The sequence below is a fragment of the Leptidea sinapis genome, chromosome 38 (assembly GCF_905404315.1).
Source record: "Leptidea sinapis chromosome 38, ilLepSina1.1, whole genome shotgun sequence".
Lineage (NCBI taxonomy): Eukaryota > Metazoa > Arthropoda > Insecta > Lepidoptera > Pieridae > Leptidea > Leptidea sinapis.
The window spans coordinates 1,892,042-1,917,006 of record NC_066302.1 but is presented as its reverse complement, the minus strand read 5'-3'; the positions used below and the strand labels follow the sequence as shown (position 1 = coordinate 1,917,006).

Below are 24,965 nucleotides of genomic sequence, written 5' to 3'. Positions count from 1 at the left end.
ATCGGTAGCCCACGAAACACTTGAAACGTTCAAATTGTTTTTATTTGTCACGACTGCCCCCTCTAAAGCTACGGTTAGCATAAAATATATCTTATATCTTTAAACAACAATTCTTGTATATAGATCTTTACATATATAATGAAAATGGTGTTTGTTTGAGGCTCAATCACGCCTAAACCACTGATCGTATCGACATGAAACTACCACCATTCGAATTTAATTTTTCCTAAACTAGCTGACCCGACAGACGTTGTTCTGTATATAATAAACAAAATAATGTTTTTATATGAATTTGTCAATAATAAATCATAACATAAAAAATTACTTCGTAAAATATGCACCCTGCTGTCGTATAGAAAATGGTTTCACAGCAGAACTGTCAAACCGTGCGTCAATAAATTCTCTCATAGAAATTATGTATGGACACATCAAGGGAAAAACTAATTTGTTGTTTTGATTTAATTTAGCAGAATTTTCCTATTTATTCACCTTTTAAACCTTCTCTGGACTTCCACAAATAATTCAAGACCAAAAGTAGCCAAATCGGTCCGGCCGTTCTCGAGTTTTAGCGAGACTAACGAACAGCAATTCATTTTGATATATATAGATGGTTTATGGCTGCTTATTTTTCGAATTCCAACGTTCCTTCATTAATTTATTTCCTTTTAAAATTCGCCCAGCAAAGCGGGCGAGGATGTCTAATGTAATCTGAATCTCGGAAACGGCTCCAACGATTTTAATGAAATTTAGTATACAGGTAGTTTCGGGGGCGAAAAATCGATCTAGCTAGGTTTAAATTAAAAAAAGTGTTGTTATATCCGTGTTTTAATGAGAAACTGCTACAATAACATAAGAATACAAAGGTAAATTCCGCCACTGTATACAAGACTATAATAGCTCAGATGGGTGATCCGGAAAGCAGAAGACCCCGGTTTGAATCCAAATGTCCTATTAGTTTTTTTTGTTCAAGTTTTGTACCTTCTTAAAAATCCGAGCAAGGCTCGATCGTCGGGATATTATCTTAATTATATAACGAGAGGATCTATCTATCTGTTGATAACGATTTGATGAGTCCTTTTATCTTGGGTATTGCCTATCTATTCGCTTGTGACGGGCGTTTTGTTACTTTTCGGTGGCGTTTATGCTAATTTTCTTCGTCTCCTTTTTTCTATAGATTTTACGGGAGTAGGCTGCTCAGAACATATAGTTGAAATAACTTTGCAGCAATTCAAATCATATGAATGTAATTTTTAAGCATTGTTATCTTACTAAAGAACTTTTGTATGAAATTAAGAGGCGAGATGAGCAGGACGTTCAGCTGAAAGTAATTGATACGCCCTGCCCATTACAATGCAGAGCCGCACAGGATTCTTGAGAAACCCAAAATTTCTGAGCGGCATTACAATTACACTCGTCACCTTGAGACGATAAGATATTAAGTCTCATTTGCCCAGTAATTTCACTAGCTACGGCGCCCTTCAGACATAAACATAGTAATGATTACACATTACTGCTTCACAGCAGAAATAGGTGCCGTTTTCATACCCATATCAAGCCGGCATCCTGTGCAAAGGAGCCTCCCACTGGTATAGTACTTTATTCATCTTTTTACATATATAAGAGATTTCCACCTATATATTGATTCATCAGGATATCTCTGGGACCATAAGGCGCAGAGACTTGAAATTTCATAGGAACATTCATTTTGCCTAGTAGAAGTCAGCTAAGAACACAATTTATGGAAAGCTACCTTCACCTGCTCATGGCAAGTAACAGTTGTCATGACGGAGCAACGTCTGTAGGATCAGCTAGTATATTAACGAAAATTCTCCCTTTTGAATTGTGTAGATGGAAGAATTTGGTAAAACAAAATAAAAATGCACATTTCACAATTCTTACATATCGTCATATGTGTGGAAGCGAGCATAGTAGGTAAGGTAAGGTAGGACAAGGCCAGAACGCTCTTGTGATTCCTCTGGTGTTGCAAGAGAATGTGGGCGGCGGTGATCACTTAACACCAGGTGACCCGTTCGCACGTTTGTCCTCCTTCCTCCTATTCCATAAAAAAAAAACAAGGCCGGAATCTATAAACATAAATATAATTTTCTAAGATGTTGGAATTTCTTTCTTACCATAACGATAAGTGGCTCTTGGGAACACTCCCCGTGATAGATCCGGTAGAAGACACACAATGAAGCAACGTTACATAAAATAAAGTTCACAATTTCAATACAATTAATGAAAAAATTTAATAACGAAGCAGATTGAAATCACTAGTTGGCTGTGTACAAGGTTTCGTAGGAAGACATTCAGAGAAATTTGATACATTAAATATGGCTCTGTGATTTACTTATATGAAAAAAATATCGTACAAATATAACTAAAGAAGAAACGTTTGTAACAATAATTAATAATGAATATATGAAAAATTAAAGAACTGTTCTTATGTGTGATGTTTGATTGCAGCTTCGATGGCAGAGTGAAGGGACCTACAGCTCATTGGGCAGACAGTTCCCTGGGGGGTCGAGCTCGATGGCATACCGCACCTCATTCAGCCCTTCGCTTACGAGACGTGGTGCCAACTGACCGAGCCCTTTACCGGTGTCGAGTTGACTTCAAAGTGTCACCAACTAAAAACTACAAGTCTATGCTACATGTTATCGGTAAGCATTGCAACGTTCATTTAAGATTAAAACTTCACCGCTTCGTTCAATTGACTCTCGCCATAAAAGTTTGTTGGATCTTGAATCTTTTGTTTCTTCTAGTTCCAAGTTATCCTTTCTGTTTTGTTTCATCCTAACTATATCAAGTAGTTTTTAACCGAGCTCAAAAAAGGAGAAGGGTCTCAATTCGTCGGTTTGTTTTTTTTATGTTTGTTACCTCAGAACTTTCGACTGGGTGAACTGATTTTGATCATTCTTTTTTTATTTGAAAGCTGGTGCTTTACGTGAGGTCCCACTGTGGGTGTTTTCCAGCTGGCATCCATGAGAAAACCATAACAGTCTTAAATTTTGTTAGTTCCATGTTTTGTTATGTTCCTGACAAATTTACGAACACTCAATATCGCGCCAACCGATTGCGATGATTCTTTTATTATTTTAAAGGATATACTTCAAAGATTTTTGATGAGAATAAATCTACTTACAAACCTACCTTGGCTGACGCCGACTCCAAAAATAACAATAAACGTAACTAGAATTATATTAATGAATTAGATTATAGAATACGCAAAAAATTTTATACTTCGTCCATATTATATCTATTGTTTTGGAATAGTGTTTTTGAAGTGGGTTGTTTTTTTGTTAATTTTTTTTTTGGAGTATTTGATGCAACTTCACTTTATTTCAATTTGTAAGTTTTTACAAGTCATTCTACAAGTGATTTATGCAAGAGTAAAGCTAAAAATAAATGGCAAACATTGTAGACTCCTATCAGAACGACAAACACTACAGCATAAATTTTTAAGGTTACGTTTTGTACTTATATTCGAACGGAGGCTTCTTTGCTTTTTACAAGAGCGGAAACTTTTTCTGCTATGAAACAGTAATGTGCAAACATTATTTTGTTTCGCTTTGAAAGGCGACGTAGCTAGTGAAATTACTGGGCTGACAAAATTTTACGTCGTATGTCTCAAACTGACGAACGCAATTACGATTCCGCTTTGAATTTTCAAGAATTCTGAGTGGCACTTCATTGCATTGGTGTTTTATTATTTTTTTCTTTATTGTTCACAATAAAAAAGTATTACAGAGAAAATACATATATAGTCCACCCACAAGAAACCATGTAAGGTTTATCTGCTGGGAGGAGATCGCTCTTAGTTACTTACATTATTATATTGATATCTTAAACTAATTATATTAACACGCCTTACAATACACATAATTATATTAAATTTTGTTTGTTTAATATATACTTTGCCTTTTCCGGTTTTTATTCAAAACTTTCTAAAACGTTTGCAGGCAAACCATTTACGGCCGTTCCCAATATACTATCTACAGATAGAGATAAATTACTACCTTCTACTGTCAGTAATTAGCTGTCAATAATCTGAAGCTTTCCCAATATACCCGATAAGTCATTCTTATCGCCTTATATTGGGACGCGTGAACTGCAATTTTCATACAAACTTCTATCGCTGGTAAGCTATACGTCGTCCCCACAGACAGCGTGTACGGATAAGGTCAGTTACCGTTGATAAGTTTATTGGGACAGCAAAGTCAACGATAGTTACGATTTTTATCTCAAGTAAGAGAGAGACTGAGTATTGGGAACGGCCGTTAGTGTGTCTGGCAAGAAATACTCCCATTTCATTATGATAATGTGAACGTGAATTTATATCTTTAAAAAGTAATAATGGATAAAAATACAGTAAATGCGACCTAATTCTGATACTTCTGCGGATCTAATCGGTACATTGGTACATACATAATATAAAGGATAGGTATCCAACCCAATATCCTTAGTTTTACCAGTGGGAGGTTCCTTTGCACAGGATGCCGGCTACATTATGGGTCTATTTCTGCCGTGAAGCAGTAATGTGTAAGCATTATTGTGTTTCGGTCTGAATGGCGCCGTGCCTAGTGAAATTACTGGGCACATGAGACTTAACATCTTATGTCTCAAGGTGACGAGCGGAATTGTAGTGTCGCTCAGAATTTTAGGGGTTCTTCAATAATCCTGAACGGTACTGCATTGTAATGGGCAGGTCTTGTCCCTTATTTTCATAAAAATAAACGCATCGTGAAATGGACTTATAATTAATTACAATAGAACTTCATATAACCTACTAAAGGAGATCTAAAAACTGCCAAGCAAGATAAAATTACAAAATTCTCTAAACCATATATATACCTTAGCCTGAAGATAATTTATTAATATGATAAAAATTTCTATTAATTGATTTTTTATATTTGTTCTTTATTTTGTCACCTAGGAATGTATAACTTATGATTACATTTGAATTACGATTCCTTATTCACAGTTTATGTATTCGCGGCATATTTACGGAACATATACCGAAATAAATAGCTTTTACTGTATATAAAGGAGACTGAATTGTTTTACTATGTTACGATTGTCCGGTTAAAATAGACTATGAAAGAGTAAAATTATCCAGAGTAATTTACACACAATTATACCTAATCATATTATTATTGTCAATGTTCCTATTACATGAATATAAATATTTAAATACATTTTGATTAAGATTTAACTTCTGACGTGTGCTTTTTAAGCACAATCCGTTTGAGCTTTACAAAGAAATGTAGCTAGTAGCGTTCATTACAATAGTAGTTTTAATTTTCAATTTTTTTTTAATTTGATAGAAGTATTTTTTTGTGAACAGAAATTCATCGTAGTCAATTGAAATGACGTCAGGTCGAGGAAAACATATCAACTATTGCCCGCTTGCGTTGCTATGTGTGTCCCATTACAACACACGAGGATTATAATTTTCCGATAACAGTGTAATTCGATATGTTTCGTAAGCCATTACAAAAAAAGCCTAGGGCGCTTGACATTTCAGGCAAAATTACGCAAATGCTTATAATGCTGATTCCAATCCAACAGTTAAACACAACTGCTGTGACAGAAGTAGGTGTCGTGGCAGTGACGCGCTAAACGTACTGTACAGTACGGTGACTGGATGATCCTATGACCGGGGAATCTGCTTTATGATACTTTTGCTTTTTATTATCTTTATTTTTTAAATAAAAGTTATTTTATATTTTTGTATATAATAGCTAATAAATGGCTCGCATGGTGCCCTTAATTTATTTACGGCATGTGTGGATTGAAACATCTACTGTATTGTACTTTATGTAATATGTTCTCAATAGTTATAACTATGTTTTTACTTATTAATTTACATTTGACTTACTCGTGTAAGGCATTTAGTAATTAACGTTTGTGTATTTTGTTGCATCACTTTGCATATATTGCAATTGAAATTATTTGCAAATTTAATTGAAAATAAGAATCTGCAATACCATTCTGTTTTGAAAAGTGCAATCTCAGAGTTTCTTACTCGTTCTTCTCTAAGGAAATCTGCCTTCCAAACGAGCTATATGAAAATATGATATTTGATTTGTACAAAAATAACAAAAAAGATTAAGAACCTCCATACTTTTGTGAAGTGATCGTAACAAACACTGCACATACAGTTATTAGTAATCCTACTAAAGGTAGTATGATAGAACATTCTAGAGACGAAAAATTGCTAGTTTCTAGTTGCACCTGAACGGAAATATAAACATTGTCGAGTCACCGTTCTTGTTAAAGAAATAAATATTGTGACTGTTTATTGTCAGTACATTTATAAAAATTTAATATACGTTCACAAAAATCGTTACCTTTTTGCTCTTAATAGTGATTTTCATTATTATAACATATAACACTAGAAATAAGATATTGCTTGTAACTTATTCTAGTAAGCTTCATAAGATAGAAAATAGGCTTAAGGGTAAATATATACAGTTATATAATAAATTACCAGCCTAAAAGCCTAAAGTGCCTGTCCAGGCATTAGCTATAAATAAATTTAAATGTCTCATTAAGATATGGCTTTGTCGTAAGTCCTATTACTCCACAGCTGAATATCTAAGTGATCCGACAGCGTGGGACTAGATTATGATTATTTTATAGCAATGACAGTACAATATTGTATATTTTATTTTATTAAAAATAGCGCAAAAATGAATGCTGGGAGAATTCCTTGCGCCGCTTCTTCTCGCATAGAGCACTATTTGTTTCCGAAGCAGTAGTACTATCTACTATATTAGAAATGACTTCATAAAGAATTCTAAAGGAATCAATTTTCAGAAAAAAAAAATGTCTTCTATGCCTTCTTTGGTCCTCTGAGTATTTAATAAAAACTAACAAATTACCTCTCACATTATCAGAAATACGGAAATACACAAAGAATTAGCTCGTAAGCATTGTGACGTCATTGGGTTTTTTTTTTTTTTTTTTTTTTTTGGGAGGAGGAAATACTGTTACGTATTTACGCCCCGGAACGGGGCGTAATATGTCGGACTCGAGTGTCCGCGTAAGCGGACACCCCATACCGACTAAAACCTCCTCTGTGCTGTTAGCAGCCCTGGCTTTCACAGCGAAGTAGGACGTGGGCCGTGGAGGCCGCAAAGACTACGCAACAACAGTCGCGGGGCGTCTCCTAAGGAGACTCGAACCTCAGACCGGCTGTGTGCTTGTGGGAAGGAGAGAGAATGAAAATGAAGATGAAATGATGATGAAAGATGAAAAGGTGATAAGAGCACACTCGCCGGCGAGTGTGGTGATGTTTTGTGTAATGTATGTAAGTGTGTATGTATGTGTTTATGATTGTATGTATGTGTTGTTGTATGTATGTACGTAGTGTAATTGTTTGTGTGCATGTATGTTTGTGTTTGTGTCTGTTTGTGGAGTGTGTTTGTGATTGTGTAAGTGGTGTATGTCAGTCCGTCAGTCAGTCCGTGTGTGAGTGAGTGTAGTGAAGCGATTACAGGACGAGGACTAACGTCTCGTCGGGTATCAAAAGAATGTGTGGTGTATCTAGGGTGCGGGCCGCTGGCCATCGTCAGAGTGACGAGTGCCAGTGGTTTGCGGTGGTTGACCGCGCCTACGCCTGCGAAGGCGGTGTGTGCGTGTCTGTGTCGGTGTTTGTGTTGGTGTCGCGTTCGCGATGGTGATGTCGTCATCCGGGTCTACCGTTACGTGTCTGGGACGTCTTATTGGGTTGAGACTATGGTGAAGGGGGGTGTACCCGCATGCCTTTCTAACCAAGATGTTGGGATGGTTAGGCGCCTTGTCAAAGAAGCGTCGCGAGATCTCCTTAAAGTGTTGAGCTATTGTCGGAAGCTCTAGGTCGCGGTGAAGGTCAACGTTTCGGATGAACCACGGGGCTCCGGTTGCCATGCGCGTGAATTTATTTTGAACTACTTGTAAACGACGTAAGTAGCTCGGTCGGGTGTGCGCGAAAACGACGCTTGCGTATGACAGTATGGGCCGTACGATGGTTTTGTACAGCGTCACTTTGTGTTTGAGCGGAAGTTTGCTTCGCCCACACACAAGTGGATAAAGGCGACTGAGGACAAATCGGGCTCTATTGCATACCGTATCAATATGTTTCTTGAAGTTCATATTGCTGTTGAACGTGACTCCTAAGTATTTGTAATCCTTCACCCACGGTATGGGTGTTTCATACAGTTTAATAACGTCAGTCGGTTGTTTTTTAGCGCGGATGCTATTCGCGTTACCGAAGAGTACCGCTGCACTCTTGGTGGGGTTCACTTCAATCCGCCATTTTCTGAACCAGTTGCCTAGTTCATCGACGGCGGCTTGAAGCACTTTAATGTTCTTGCTCAAGGTTGAGCGGTTGGAGCCGAAGTAGAGTGCCGTGTCGTCAGCGTACTGAGCGAGCTGGACACTCGGAAACTTGGGAATGTCGCTCGTGAAGAGCGAGAAAAGAGTGGGAGAGAGGACCGAACCCTGTGGCACGCCAGACCTGATGGGTCTGGGTGAGGATAGGGTGCCCTCTACTCGATATCGGAAGGAGCGATCGGTAAGGTAGGCTCGAATGATGCGCACGAGCCTGTCTGGCACTCCCAGTTGATACAGCTTGAATACTAAGCCGTTGTGCCATACCTTGTCGAAGGCCTTCGCGACATCGAAAAACACGGCTGCCGTGGTAGCGTGAAATTGACGCCGTATGAGAATGTACTCGGTGAGTCGGTGAGCCTGCTGGGGACACGAGTGAGCGGTTCTGAATCCGAACTGTATGTCGGGTATCAGGTTAAGCTCCGCGATGTAATGATTAAGACGCGCGAGAATTAATCTTTCGTAAAGTTTCCCGATCGAGTTAATTAAGCTAATAGGCCTATAGCTACTCGGATTAGCTTTAGGTTTATTGGGTTTTGGGATACCGATAACAATGGAATCCTTCCATTGTTCGGGGAACGCGCTATTAGACAATAGAATATTAAAAATGGTAACCAATAAAGTAATAAGAGTCGAGGGTAGGATTTTAAGAACCCTATTGTTTATAGTGTCGGGCCCCGGGGCCTTCTTGGAGTGAAGCTCCTTAATTATTAGTTTCACCTCTTCGTAAGAGGTGGGTTTTATTACGTCGCCTGAAGGGCTCAGAGCGGAGCGACGTTCAACTTCACGATCAACTTCGTCAACGTGTGTCGGGTCGGCTGCTGCATTTGGAGAGCACTGACTCTCGAGACTATCGGCGAGGCATTCAGCCTTCTCATCGTCATCGAGCGCCGGCTGCAGTCCCGGTCTGTCCAAAGGAGGCATGACAGTGGGCGGCTCCTGTTTGAACGCGCGAGGCAGCTTCCAGAAAGCCACATGTGATGGCTTAAGGTTGCCGAGCAAGCGGTCCCAACGTTCGCCGCGGAGTTCCGCGATACGTTCCCGTACCACCCGCTGTAGGTAGCGGAGGTGGCGCCTATTCTCGACCGACGGATACCTGTCGTAAAGTCTAGTGGCTCTGTGCTTCTGTGTGAGTAAGTTCCTGACCTCTGGAGGCAGGTTTAGGCGATGCGGTTGCATCGTCGGAACCTGCCTGGAGCAGGCCTTGATCCTACTCTGTATGTGTGACGTCACATGAGAGATAGCACTGTGAGCCGTATCGACCGAGTCGATGACGTCCGGTATACGGTCAAGGTCGTCGGACTTGATAGACTCGAGATCCTTTTCCAGCCGTTGCCAGTCGATCACTGTTTTCGTCGGTGGTTGAAAGTTATCCGGTGGGCCTAGATTTAGGACGACGGGCCGGTGGTCTGACTCTAATTCGTGAAGAACCTCGATTGAATTTACATTGAGCGTTACGTTTTTAAGTAACGCAACGTCTAGAATGTCGGGTCGGTGCGCGACGTTATCCGGATAACGTGTTGGTTCGTCGGGTGCTATTACTGAAAAGTTCCGCGTGTCTGTGAGAGAGTTTAATAAAATTCCGTTTCTATTTGTGGCTCTACTGTTCCAGCTGGAGTGTTTGGCGTTAAGATCGCCGCCCACTATGACTGCGGCCCCGTGGCCGAGTAATGCTTCTATATCTGTGTCTAATATTTGTTTGTTCGGCGGAAGATAAGCTGAAATAACAGTGATCGGCTGGTGATTCGCCATACTGACCCGGATGGCAGAGGCCTCGATGTTAGTGAGGACCGGAGGATCTATAGGTATACAGTGTAGAGACCTTTTAAAATAAATGAGGGTGCCGCCCATACGGGTGGTGCGATCATTCCTAACTAAGTTATAATTAGCGATACGCGGATCGCGTATACGTGGTTTTAAAAATGTCTCTTGCACTAAGAATAGGTCTAATTGATGTTCGTGAGCGAACTCCTTCACCAAGTCTAGTTGAGGCTTAAGGCCTTGGGCGTTAAAATACGCTATACGGAGCGTATGTGGTTTGACCCGTCCGCTTACGTTATTAGGCATCGCGAATGTTGTTTTTATACTTTAGCCCTATTTCGGTGAGGGCACGGAATATTTTGCCGTTGTCTGCCATAACTTGCAGGAGCGACGGCGGGTCTTCCCGGACAGCATCGAGCCTGCTGGCCAGGGCTGTTATTTCGTCAATGTCGAACATCTCTGACAGTTCGAACATGAAAGCAAAGGTGCTGCCGCCTTTGCTACCTGTTGCCGCGGACGCGGGCGCCGGGGGCCTCGGTCGCGGGACCGACGCCGCCGGGCGGGACGCTAGCGGAGGCCGGAGGGGCGCGGGGGCCGTGAGAGTGGCCTCTGTGGCAGCGTTGGCAGCCGGAGGAGATCTCGCCCAGGCGTTTACCTTTGGAGGCGGCGCAGGTTTGAAGGTTGGAGTGAACTCCACCTTCTCTGCTCTGCCTTGCGGCTGGCGGCGCCCTGGGTGACGCTTGTGTTTGGGTGCCTTGGGACACCCGCGATAGCTCGCGGGGTGCCCCTTCTCCCCGCACAAGACGCAGGCCGGGGGCTCCGCGCATTGCGCTGGTCGAGGGCACTCTGGCGTGCCGTGTTTCCCGAGGCACTTCACACACCTCGGGGTGTGTTCGCAATTTCGTGCCGAGTGCCCGTATAATTGGCATCTGTGGCACTGACCGGGCCCCCCGCGGTTGCGAGGAGCTTCGGTACGGATGCCCTGAAGGGAACAAACCGATTTTATATTGAATATTTCCTTTCCCTCTTGCGTGAGGTCGAGGACTACGAGAACCATGTTAAATGGTTGTTTATTGTTGGTTCCGCGCATACGGTGCACCTCGTGTGCGGGGTAACCCTGCTCTTTGAGGTCCGACAGAATGTCGGCCTCGTCTAATTCTTTGGGGACGTTTCTAATAACGACCCTCAGACGCTTCTCCTCGGGCAGGGCGTACGTGTGGAAACCCACACTCAGCTCTCTAAGAAGAGATGTCAGGGCGCGGTGGTCCGCTACCCCCCTGGTCTCTAATTTGATTAGAGATTGGTACGCCCTCGCCTGGAAGGAGAGCGTCTTCGGGATCCTGTTTTTGACGGTTAACCATCGGCCTCGGTCCCCTATAAAAATAGGAGGCGGGCGCTTGGTCGGAGGCGGTACGCGGGCTTTAGCGGGCGCGGGCGCGGACGCGGGAGCGGAGCCAGTCGTGGCCGCGGCTTTCTTCGCGGGTGTGATATCCAGAGAAGGCGATTCACGACCGCGCTTCTTCTTACGACTGACGGTGATGAAGCCGTCAGCATCCGACGCGACACTCTCCGCTCTCGACGGTAGAGCGGTTTCCGGCCGGGCCGGTGAAGCACTGGAAGCCTGAGGGGCTACCGTGCGGTCAGGACTGACCGCAGGGACCTTAGGGGTCGCCTGCGCGTCAAAGTACGCCTGAAGGACAGGCGGACGGGCTGATCGGGTGATCACTTTCCTCGGTTTGACCGAGGCCACGGAACTTGCGTCGGACGCATTACCTATATCCATTTCGGATTCCCCGTCGGAACTCGAAACGTCGGATGATGATTTGTATTTTTTGGATTTCGCTTTAATAGCGGCATCCACTGACTCGTCTATAGATATCTTAATTAACGGAGCGATCTTCTCCGTAAATAATCTATCTAAGAGAGCGCTGAAGAAGCCCTCGTCGGGAACCATTGGTGAAGCCATGGTTGTTGTTAATAAGTTGAGCGGGTGACAACCCCCGCTGCCCGAGTCAGGCAGAGGGGGAATATAATGATAAAGTGGACAACTATACTTTTGTTGTACACTTGCACATTAATAAAATACTATTAATAATAATGAAATATACAAAAATTAAAAGAAATTAATAATAATAATTAAGCCTAAGACTTAGCTTTGCTGGATGTAGACTGGCTGGGCCGGAACCCCGATGTATGCTGTGCAGGCCCCCACGGAGAAGACACACACGGCACGATCTGCAACACTCACAACACACACGATTAGCGTGCAGAATCGCGAAACACAGCACAGGTGCTAACTAACACGATCGTAAAACCGGGTAATTAACACTTATTATTACTAAGCTACGTTCCGCGAAGGAACGTAACAGGTGCGAGACTCAAAGAGTCCCGAACAATGGCGCGCGACAACAATAGCTAGCCCAGGTGGCCTGAGCAGATAGTGCGATAACGCAGGTAATAAAATATTCGAAGGAGGACAGATAACGCGGCACGTGTGCTCGCGTTGTCTGCCTGAATCGAACTCGACGTCATTGGGAAATCTGTTACTGTCTTATCGCCATAAGAACTACGATCCGAAAGTGGGTCGTGATAAATATCCCTTTAGTTAAAAACCAATCAATCACCGCGGAGAGCTGACGCGATGCTTCTACTTGTATTCCTGAATCACTGTCCCATTACGACTTTTTGTTAGAGTATCCTGTGGATGGGAGTTTTACATGACCGAGTCCTTTTATGTCGACATTTTATTTTTAGATTCCCTAACGACAACTGTCTATACTTATGTTTACTTATATTAATTTCTGTTTATCTGGTCTGCTGAAAGTTCTTGTTTTGAAGTGATAACTCCATATGTGAGGGTAAGCCGCTTAGTACAGTTTTCAAAGTATTATATCCTATGGTATATTGTTATGGAGCAGTGCAGCCGATATTAATACCATCTTTGTGCTGCAGAAGGGCTATTCGCGCTATTTATAACGTAGGTCCTATAGAATCTTTAAGAGAAAAATTTAAAGAGATAAACATGTTGACTGTTACTTCTCAATATAATCTAGATAATGTTCTATATGTTCATTAGCACATTGAGGAATTTCCTAGAAACTGTGACAATCATTTGGTATGTCAACACGAGGAACAAACATAAACTTGTTATGCCTACTACTCGGCTTTGCTTTTAGAACAATATTCCAGAAAATGTTCAAAACAAAAGTATTACGATTTTAAAAAGAATTGTTAAAAAACGTTTGTGTGGTGAAGGTTATATAGCATAAATGACAGATTGGGAATGGAGCGACCGCCCTCAGGCTATTAAATAATAAGTTTAATTGTACAATATTACTTTGTAAACATATTTTTTGATGAAAAATAAGCCCGCTGAGTTTGTTGCGCCCATTCTTCTCAGGTCTGAGTCATTATTTTTGGAATGGCTGGTAGTTTTAGACTTTCAATAAGAGTTGTCACATCCTATTTTAAATAAAAAAAAATAATTTTAATTTAAAGTAAACCTTACGTAACGCGTAACGTTACGAAGTTACCAATGCCAGTCTGTCTGGCTTCCCTTTCCCTCAAGCATACTCTCCCGCTTTAAATAATTGTTATTTTGTTAAAGGTATTTAATTATGATACTAATAATATACATACATATATTTTATTTATATATTACTATATTCTTTTTTATATTGAGCATCAGACATTTATTAGTTACGATTACTGAACACATTCATGAAAAAATAAACATTAGTGTCAATAAATTGTCCCTCTAAAATCAAAAAATCGATAACAAAATTCGACAAACTATTTCTTTCGACGTGTTTACTACTGTTAAAGTCTATCTAGACGAATAAATTATCAAAGGTCGTCGCATTTCTAGCTAGAGGTCATATACAAAGGGTAAGGTTAGGACGGCTTTATAAAGAAATTCTAGATTGATACTAATGAAAAGTGATGTGGGCAAGCATACCATGCCTTCATAACATGATATTACCATTTGAGCCCTAAATATGATAACATAACAGGGATCTATATCATACGTGTCACGGAAAAAGGAGCACAAACGAGCGTACGGGTCACTTTGGGTTAAGTGATCACCGCCACCCATATTCTCTTGCAACACCAGAGTAATTACGGGAGCGTTGGCTTTAACGAAGGTGTACGCGCTTTTTTTTAAGGTTCCCATGTCGTATCGTCTCGGAATCACCGCACAAGGAAGCTCATTCCACAGCTTTGTAGTACGTGGAAGAAGGCTCCTTGAAAAGCGCACTGTGGAGAACCGACACACATCCAGATGGTGGATATGATATCCTAATTTGTGGCGTGTCGTAAGAAGGTGGATAACGAAAACGAAAAAGCTTAAACATCAGTTCAAGAAGAATTGATTTAATAACATGAATTTTATCAAACTTACACAGTACAATATAAAAGTTAATTGAGCCATAGAAATTCTGTTGACATTAACAAAATCATCTCAACTTGCCGAGCCCAAGAAAACGTCTACTGAATTATTTAAACACCAACGCAATATGACAAAATGAAAAGGTATTATTACGTAACAGCCTCGCCGCTATGTTTATTGGACATTTATGAAAAATGCCCGAACGTAATAAAATTACCGGAGCAAGTTTAAAGTAATTAACGGGCAGTCACTGTAAAATGTCGCGCTTTTTATCGCCCGTTATAAACAGTTAATGTATGAAACATATTATTATTAAATCATAGTCAATTGTGGTTTTATATGGAGGTCTGTATTATATTATTATTTTGAACATTTTAAAATTAACAATGAACAAAGCAAACAAGATTTTATGACGATACGTCACATTTATAAATGATATCCTTCTTTCACTTCAGTTACTTTTTTTTTATGGAATAGGAGGACAAACGAGCGTACGGGTCACCTGGTGTTAAGTGATCACCGCCGCCCACATTCTCTTGCAACACCAGAGGAAAGGAAGTAGGAAAGGAACAAGAGCGTTGCCGGCCTTTAAGGAAGGTGAACGCGCTTTTTTTGAAGGTACCCATGTAGTATCGTCCCGGAAACACCGCACAAGGAAGCTCATTCCACAGCTTTGTAGTACGTGGAAGAAAGCTCCTTGAAAACCACACTGTGGAGGACCGCCACACATCCAGATGGTGGGGATGATATCCTAATTTGTGGCGTGTCGTGCGAAGGTGGAATTCGGCAGCAGGAATCAGGTTGAACAGCTCTTCGGAACACTCCCCATGATAAATGCGGTAGAAGACACACAATTAAGCGACGTCTCTACGCAACGCCAAGTGGTCCAGCCGTTCACAGAGCACTGGGTCCTCGACAATTCGAGCTGCTCTGCGTTGCACGCGGTCAAATGGATCGAGCTGATACTGGGGTGCGCCAGACCAGAGATGACAGCACTACTCCATGTGTGGCTGGACCTGCGCTTTGTAGAGCGCTAGAATAGTTACTTGTACTATTAACAATTATTTCCTACCGTTCCTTGTTTGTAGTAAGATGGTGTGATATTATGGTGTTAAAGAGTAAAATATCTAACTTTATTTAAAATCGAAATTGTGCAAACAGCTTTTACATTACCGCTTTATAATTGCCAATTTTTTAAAATATTACGATGGATATAGAATGAACCTTATGAGATATACATATGCTATTGCGGACTTTTCTGTAGACCTATATAAGAGACACAATTCCACCATACATTATTTTGTTATATCTCAAAGGGCTTAGACAACGGTTTCATTGCAAGCTCCCACACGACAGATTTTTCCGACACCTGCAACAAATATACAAAAATGTTTACAAGAACCTAATAAATTACATACTAAAACCTTCCTCGAGAACCACGCCATTCGTTGGAGAAGCAGTTTTGAAAATCGGTGCAGTAGTTATTGAGTTTTTCGCCAACATACAGACATATAGACGCGGCGGAGGATTTTGTTTTATAATATCTAGTGATACTAAAACTTAATAAAAATCTATCTAATAAATTTTGTACTAATTTTGTGCGACATTTTTTAATACCTTTCCATTCGCTCCAGTTAACATGTCGTCGTTTGTCCTGACTGGTCGTGCGTATTCGTTACAAGACCGTCACAACCAGAAATCAGGAAACGAGAATGTATTAAAGTGTCCGTAAGGCTTCCAAAAGGCTTATCAAAATTATGTTCAACATGTTATGTCTGTCAAAATTTACTTATCTATGAATTTCATGAAAATCTATGAAATTTTTACGATTGAGTGCCGCTGATCATGGCCACATACTCTAGGAAAAGCTTATTACTAATGAACATAGCCTGGGTGTCTCATTTTTCATTATTTCTATTGTTTTTATTTAGTTTTGCCTGCGCTTTGCTTATTAATTTAGTCATGTTTTTTTTTATTATTATTTAATATTAAAATATTTTAAGCTTACAATAAGTGAACTCGCTGTTCCTCACATAAACACTTAAGTTGTATGAGGATGGCTTAAATTGTTTTATACTTTGTTTCTTGTATGTTGTGAACAATAAATAAATAAAAAAAAGGAACATTTGGCCATTCCTTCGAAATTGTTCAGTATATTGTTCAATAGTTTATCCCATACTGTAATTTTTTTTATGATATAAGGGACGACATGAGCAGGACGTAAAGTTGATGGTATTTGATGCGCTCTGGCCAATACTACAATGCAAAGCCGCTCAGGTAAGATGTAGCATTGCATTAAAACTGTTCATTAACATTAACATTTTACGATTAAGATAAATTATGATATCAGATCATATTAGCTATGAGTTAGCTACAAATATAGCCTAAAAACTTAAACACGTCATAATTATCGCACTGATAGCTCTTATCCGGCTCCCAAAGGGGCCGATAAATATAATCACCCGATTAACGGCCGTTCCCAATATACTATCTACAGATAGAGATAAATTACTACCTTCTACTGTCAGTAATTAGCTGTCAATAATCTGAAGCTGTCCCAATATATCCGATAAGTCATTCTTATCGCCTAATATATACGCGTGAATTGCAATTTCCATACAAACTTCTATCGCTGGTAAGCTATACGTCGTCCCATTGACAGACAGCGTATACGGATAAGGTTAGTTACCGTCGATAAGTATATTGGGACAGAAAAGTCAACGATAGTTACGATTTTTATCTCAAGTAGGCCATAACCGGCGATAGACTGAATATTGGAAACGGCCGATAGTCTTTATTCGTTCGATAACTTCTATCTGCCTGTTGAAGAATCCGAAATTTCGCTATCTGTCGCATCTCGCTTATCGAGTTGTTTAACTGAGGAATGAAAAATCGGCCCTTATTTACATTAGACTTTATGACAATATAATTTGTAAAGCATATCACATTTGTATTAACTTTTTCACCAACTTCAAAGAAGTGATATTAAAACAATAATGAGAGATAATAATATTAATTCCATCATCGTTGGCATAATTGACCATTGGGACGCTCCTTTGCATAGGTTGCCGGCTCGATTATGGGTACACAATGGCGCCTATTTCTGCCGTGAAACAGTAATGTGTAAGCATTATTGTGTTTCGGTCTGAAGGGCGCCGAAGCTAGTGAAATTACTGGGCAAATGAGACTTAACATCTTATGTCTCAAGGTGACGAGCGCAATTGTAGTGCCGCTCAGATTTTTTGAGTTTTTCAAGAATCCTGAATTACCATCATCTGAACGTTTTGCCCGTCTCCGTCCCTTATTTTTATCAATAAAAAAAATTAATACTGTTTATCACCTTTTTTTGCCATAAATTACACATTACTTGACAGTACTTTACACATTTGTTAAATTTTGATCAAGTCAAATCACAAATGTTAGGTAAAATTACCGTGGTAAATTTTGTTTGCTAATCATCATTACAGTAGATTTAATACTTAACATAATTTAATTCTTACGTTAAAAAGTTGCTGCGTTTAGGAAACCAGGGGAAATAGTTTGTATGTAACAATTACAAGAAAAGAATTTACTTGTCATTCCTTCAATTTTTTTAAACTTAAAAAGGCTGAGAGAAAGAGGCTACACGTAAACTTTTTTGATTTCATCTTACTTATAGATTTATATAAATGGATCACGACAAAAAAATTTTCACAAAAAAAAACAACCAACTTCAAAAACACTATTCCAAATGAATAGATATAATATGCACTAAAAAGTATAAAAATCATTGCGTATTTTTATACAATCTAATTAATTAATCTAATTCTAGTTACGATTATTGTTATTTTTGGAACTTGATTTTTATGGTTTTCTCATGGATGCCATTGTCAGATCTGTACCAATTTATTAAAAAAGACCACACGGGAAGCACTAGATTTCAAATAAAAAAATAATTATCAAAATCGGTTCCCTAGTCGAAAGTTTTGAGGTACACAAAAAAGAAAAAACATACCGACGACAGAACCTCTTTTTTGAAGTCGGTTAACAATACAACTCACCAAAAGTAACCTTAACAAAACATTAAATAAAGAGTTAAAAATAATAAAATAAAATTTCTGGCCAGTTGAATCCATCAATTAAGATCATAATTACGATGGTGCTGTTGCCAAAGTACAAGTCACCTGAACCATGCATCTAGCGATTTATGTTCATACATAGGATCGAAGCCAAATGGTGGCGGTTTAGAGCGTATCTTGCCAATACTGCCGCTGAAATAACGTTAGAATTCAGATGTCAAAAAATAACACATATGAATACTTGCTGACCCAGCAAAAGTTGTATTGCCATATAACATAGTAAAAAAAACAATTATTAAAATTTTGATGCAACCGATTCTAAGACTACCAAATATATCTTACTACAATTATTGTATTCGATTGCCATCTTGTAACCCTATATCGGTTTGGTGGATGGAACAGAATAATATAAAAATCGTGATACAAAAATAGTTGTAGATCGTAGAGGGGCGAAAATTAAAATTTATATGTAATTTTCAATGCTGAATCATAATAAAATAAAAATAAAACAAATTGTCAAATGATAAAAAAAAAATTGGGGTGGACTACTCTTAACATTTAGGGGGATGAAAAATACCAAAAGTGAGTTATATCACTTAAAAACTACAAATTGCTTAGATTTGAAAGAGCAACATCTCAAATTAATTTTCCTTATATGCAGTTATTGGGTTTGAGCAGGTTTATCAACTGTAGTAGATCCTGTAGATGGAATCACAACCTGAGAGTTGAACAAGACATACCAAAATTTACGATCGGGTCTCGCATCGTCCATACATTTTGGTTCAAATTAAATATATATATTTTCCAAGATAGAATGGAGTACAAGAGAAATAAAGGAAGACATCATCGAAGAACGGAAGATGATATTCAAAAGGCAGGTGTGATTCGATGAGGAAAGCAAGAGATATATCTTTGTAGATAACACTTGCTATGCTGGAAAGCAAAGCACTCAGCTAGAAACCAGTGTCTGATTATATAGTAAATTATTTCGTAAGTACTTTTATATAAACAAATGTAACTGCACCTCTTTTTTAGATTGTTAATAAAGCCTATTATTAGAATATAATAATAAATATAAAATATTAATAATTATATAATAATAATAATATTGACACACTTTTAGACAAATTATCTTGCCCCAAACTTGGCAAAGCCTGTACAACAGTAGACATAATACATAATATGTCTACTGTGCCTGTAGTATGGGTACAAGACAACGATACATTTAATATAACAATTAACAATAAAATTAAACAATAAACAACAAATTACATACTTTAACATACATAAATACATATGAACATCCATGACTCGGAAACAAACATCTATATTCATGATATAAATGATTCATGATATCGGGATTCGAACGGGACCTCCAGCTTAGTAGTTAGGGTCACTCACCATTGGGCTATATCGGTTGCCACTATAATATATATAGTTTTACTTGCAAAAAAATAAGAAATCTCTCAAAAGAATGCAAGGAATACCGATTTTTACCAAACAAGTCATATTTAAATGAGAACATTAAACACAAACAGACCGTAACAAGGGCGCTACGATACAGAACGAAATGAGTGCAATTACAAACTTTGAAATTATATTCAGCGTTGTATTCTCATCTCCCTTAATTAAAACAAGATTTTAAATTACTGTGTGGTCATTGCTGCATGCCATGCCGTATCTGTGTTCAGTTTTTTTAAATATTCGAAATTATATATTAATTATAATATTGAAATTAATTGGTGTAGTCTATAAAATGTGTGTATTTTCAAAATTTGTTATTAATACACCATTACTAATATAACAGATTTTCATTGAATTTAATCTCGTAGTTTCCCTGCAAGAATGAATTAGAAATGAGGAGATCCGTAGGAGAACCAAAGTCAGCGACATAGTCCAAAATATAATTACGAAACTGAAGTGGCAGTAGGCAGGGCACACAGTTCGACGGACAGATAGCCGTTGGGGCAGTAAAATCCTCGAATGGAAACCACGTACCGGAAGACGTGTTGTAGGCAAAAGATGGACCAACAATCTGGTCAAGATCGCCGCAATACGTTGGATGAGGGCAGCGCAGAATCGATCGTCGAGGAAATCTTTGTGGAATGCCATTGTTCTGCAGTGAAAGTCTTTCGGCTGATGATGATGATGATGATGACTCATATAACTGGAGGTGGTACGGACTTTGTTCAACCAAGGCAATGAGAGAACTATAATAAGGCTGTATACTCATTTAACAAAGAAGTTCGCCAAAAAAGGCATTTCACAGAAAGGTTGGCTCTGGAATCCGCACCGCTGGAAGAAGCTAAACCAACCTCATAAGGGACACGGAGGACAGTAAGGAAATATAACTCTGTTAAGGGGTTCAACACACAATTTTAAGAAAAGCATGGGCAAGCCTTGCGCTTTTCAAAAGTAGGATGATGGTTAGAAAAAAAGTAGCTGTTGCACACCTTCTCCGCCAGATGCATATTAATATTGTTATTGCTATTATAGGTGGAACACCCTCATTTGATATTGCATGGTACAAACCCATAGATCTGAAGTTGAATGTATCAAAAATATACATAGTCCGCTTACCCACAGAACGAAATTAACCGAACCGAACCGAAAATTAACCACAAGACCGGTCCTTGGAAAGCCCTGTAAAGTTTAAATGGACTACAGATGTTGAGTGTCAGGGCACAACCTTAAAACTATATAAATTATATGCATTAACACATGATTGGCGTATTTTTTTGGGTCTTTTAGGTTCTGATATAACTAGCTCTCGTATTTAAATCGAGACAAATTTTTTTTTTCGTGAAAAACATGAATTTATGAAATCTTGTGTTAGTAGCATAATTTCCTTGTCCGTCATCTTGCGGAGGCAAAGGGTCGTTTACAAATTCACAAACTTTATATTTTTGAATGGGTGTCATATCTAATTTGTCATCAAATTAAATTTATTTAAATTATTTAAAATAAACATTAACATCATTTCATTTAATATTGGTCTTTTAAGCCTATTTGTTAGGTAAGGCACTTTTTGGGTCCCATCTTTTTATTTTTAATTTAGGACATATGCAATTCTATCGAAAATTCTAGATTTTATATATTCGCTGAGATCTTACATTTTTTAAGTAATCAGGTGATGTAAATATGAAAATTACACAGATAGGCTACTGATCCAGCGCTATCTTACAAACAGCATGAGCCAGTTATATAATTTATCAACCTATAGGAGCAGTTGCTGCAAAATGCAATTGCTTTGTTTGTACTGAGGTTCATGTCATTTGGAATTTGCAAGTCATCGTTGACTACAGGATGCGATTTAAGTCCCATTTTCTAGGAATATAATAGATAACATGATATATTGTAAGCATTATTATTACTAAACACCAACAGTAATTGTATATTAAACACCAGATATATATAAATCACTCTTTATCCTACATTATCGAGATACGTCCGCACACTTCGGCCGTCCAACCAATAATGCCCCCTTCAATATGGCCGCTGCCCACGCTCTGCCAAGTCTCCCCTCCATTTATTTGCCAGTCGTAGCAGTCATGACGTTTTCTTTTTAATATTTAATTTTGAACGGAAATGGATAATGTTGACAATTTAAAAGTCAAATGAGATAATTTAAGCCTTTCAAAAGTCGGAATAATTAATTTTGTTTTTGAATTTAATTTAATTTTAAATGTACCTATCGATACGTTGTTTTTTTTCTTTTGTTATTTGTTGGCTACTCTGTGACTTGCGGTGAACACTAGTTTCATAATGTAGATACTCTTATAGTTATTTTTCATACCAACTTATTTTTAATTCTCTAATATTCACAAGTTCCTATTTTCTTGTGTCTAACCCAATTTCACTGTCAATATTTTTTTTAATTTTCAACATGATCTTTGAAATTTTATACATCTTTGATAAGTTTGGTACAATATTTTAAACATGTAGGTAAATTTACCTACAAATTTAAGGTCGATGTTTTATGTTTTGACCAAACGGATTTTTTTCTTTCACGACGAACAAAAATATAAATTTCTTAACATCTTGTAAAATAATAAATCATCCTGAGTATTCTGTAAGCCTAAACTAAATTAAGGTACTTTACCGTCTAAACACATCCTTTTAAAGACCGAAAATTTCGTCATAGATGTCGTACTTTGTTCATGGTACTGGACCGAACAGTCACAGTATTTTTAATTTGTTTCTTCATTAGTAATCAGTTATCAAATCAATTTTGCAAGACAAATCTTATAACTACTATACTTTAAAAACATTAAATCAAAAGTATCATTACGGAACAGCGTACCAAGAATACTGGCAGCATATTTTGTATGTTGGATAGCTAGACGGATCGGTTGACTGAAATAGCTGCCAACGCTTGGGTTGTCAGTAGCCCTATTAAGGCGCGAAGATAATACTTTGTAAATCCTCCGCGCCTTTGGATCCCACGGGCCAAGTGTCTCGACACCAAATGGCTCAAAGATGTAAGACTCACTGAGACCGACAAATTTAAGACGTTTGCAGTCTTCGGCAGTCGAAGCAGCAGCCCCCTCACCAACTGACGTAAGTTGGACATGAGAAGGTGCCAGAGTGTCGACGCAAGTCGCGTCCCACACCAGCACCCTTCCCCGTGCCGAAGCCACTAGAGTAATTCCATCAGGAAAAACAGTTTTCCTATTGTTCGCATATCATTAATGTCGTCAAGTAATACTCTCAGGAAATACTTAATAACTTATGATATAATATACAACAGACTTCGGGAGGAATTAATTAATACAAGCTAGCAACCATAATTGATTAAAGTTACTATTTCTATTTTTTCCGGCTTCATATTTTTCTCTTTACATAAAATATCCAACAAATTACGTTAAGTAATAAAGCCACATCAAAAATCAGCCACATAATAATATTAGTATAATGTCTGTATAAGGAAAATAGGCTTTATAACTACAGCTCACCCTGGCGAACAGCCAGGACTTGACTTATTACAGCTTAATATTTCATTCTTTTGATACACATTGCAACCGAATGTTATAGGTGTGATGAAAAATTTAGAGGGATGTAATTTTATAATAATATAACAATAAAAATATGATTTAATACATATTATAGTATTTTCTTTTATTAACGCGAGTGTTTCACATTTAAATAAAACACTTTTTAAAGGATTGAATCGCGTGTAGTTGTAACTTTGTTTTTACATTACATTTTTGCGTAAAAGTTACATTTTATCAGTATTTTACTTAACCCGTTTCAAGACCTTTCCAGATCTTAAAAAAAAATTATCTGCAGTGTCCCTGAAAAAGAAATTTGGAAAGGTCTTGAAACGTCGGGGTAACTAAAATACTGATTAAAATGTAATTTATACACAAAACTCAAACAAATCAGCAATGGAATACGTCTCTTTGAACTCATGCATGTTAATTGTGCCTGAAAAATTATGAGCCACAATTTTTTTATGCAATATCAAATTCAATTTCTAATTAATATAATATGTTTTTTCTTAATCACTTATTAAAAATTTAAAACGATTGCCTCAATCATTCAAAAAGTAACCCCAAAGATCCGAGAAAAATGGGTGCAAGAAAGCTCATCAAGACATGACACTAATTTATACATCGGAACAATCTCCATCATCATCATTTGAGCCGGAAGACGTCCAGTTCTGCACAAAAGTCTCACCCAAAGATTACCATGAAGATCGGCCATGCGCTGCACTCATCTATCATCAACATCCTACCTATTCAGGCGATCTTGACCAGATATCGATTCATCTTGTGGAGCCTACAACCCCTGCGTCTCCCGGTACGTGGTTACCATTCGACGACTTCACTGCCCCAACGGCCAGCTCGTCCGTCGAGCTATGCGCCCTGCCCACTGTCACTTCAGTTTCGTAACCATCTGAGCTATGTCACTGAATTTTGTTCTCCTACGGATCTCCTCATTTCTGATTCGATCTCGCAAGGAAACTCCGAGCACACCCTCTCCATTACCCTCTAAACGACAATGAGCTTCCTAATAAGGCCCATACTTAACGCAGACGTAGACGTAGTCGCTAACAATCGGAATAAAATATCGAACTAATCGAAGGTTGGGGCATATTATTCTTCGCACTGAAGAAGTACAAGGTGTGCCTCTAAGTACACCTATAAAGGGTTTTCTACCCTTTTTTTTATGGCAATAAGTAACGAGATGAGTAGGACGTTCAGCTAATGGTAATTAATACGCCCTGCCCATTACAATACAGTGCCGTTCAGGATTCTCGGAAAACCCAAAATCTCTGAGCGGCAATACAATTGCGCTCATCACCTTGAGACATAACATGCTAAGTCTCATTTTCCCAGTAATTTCACATGGTATGGCGGCATTTAGACCGAAACACA

The 24,965-nt window shown here is 38.7% G+C and overlaps 1 protein-coding gene across 1 annotated transcript in view; it reads left to right on the top strand.

Annotated features, from left to right (window-relative positions):
- Positions 1–24,965, top strand: part of LOC126975889 (nephrin-like) — a 291,725-nt gene that overhangs the window by 176,133 nt on the left and 90,627 nt on the right. The window contains exon 4 of the mRNA XM_050823989.1: positions 2,467–2,663. Within this exon, the coding sequence (XP_050679946.1) occupies positions 2,467–2,663 (197 nt within the window). The remainder of the gene's footprint in view (positions 1–2,466; positions 2,664–24,965) is intronic.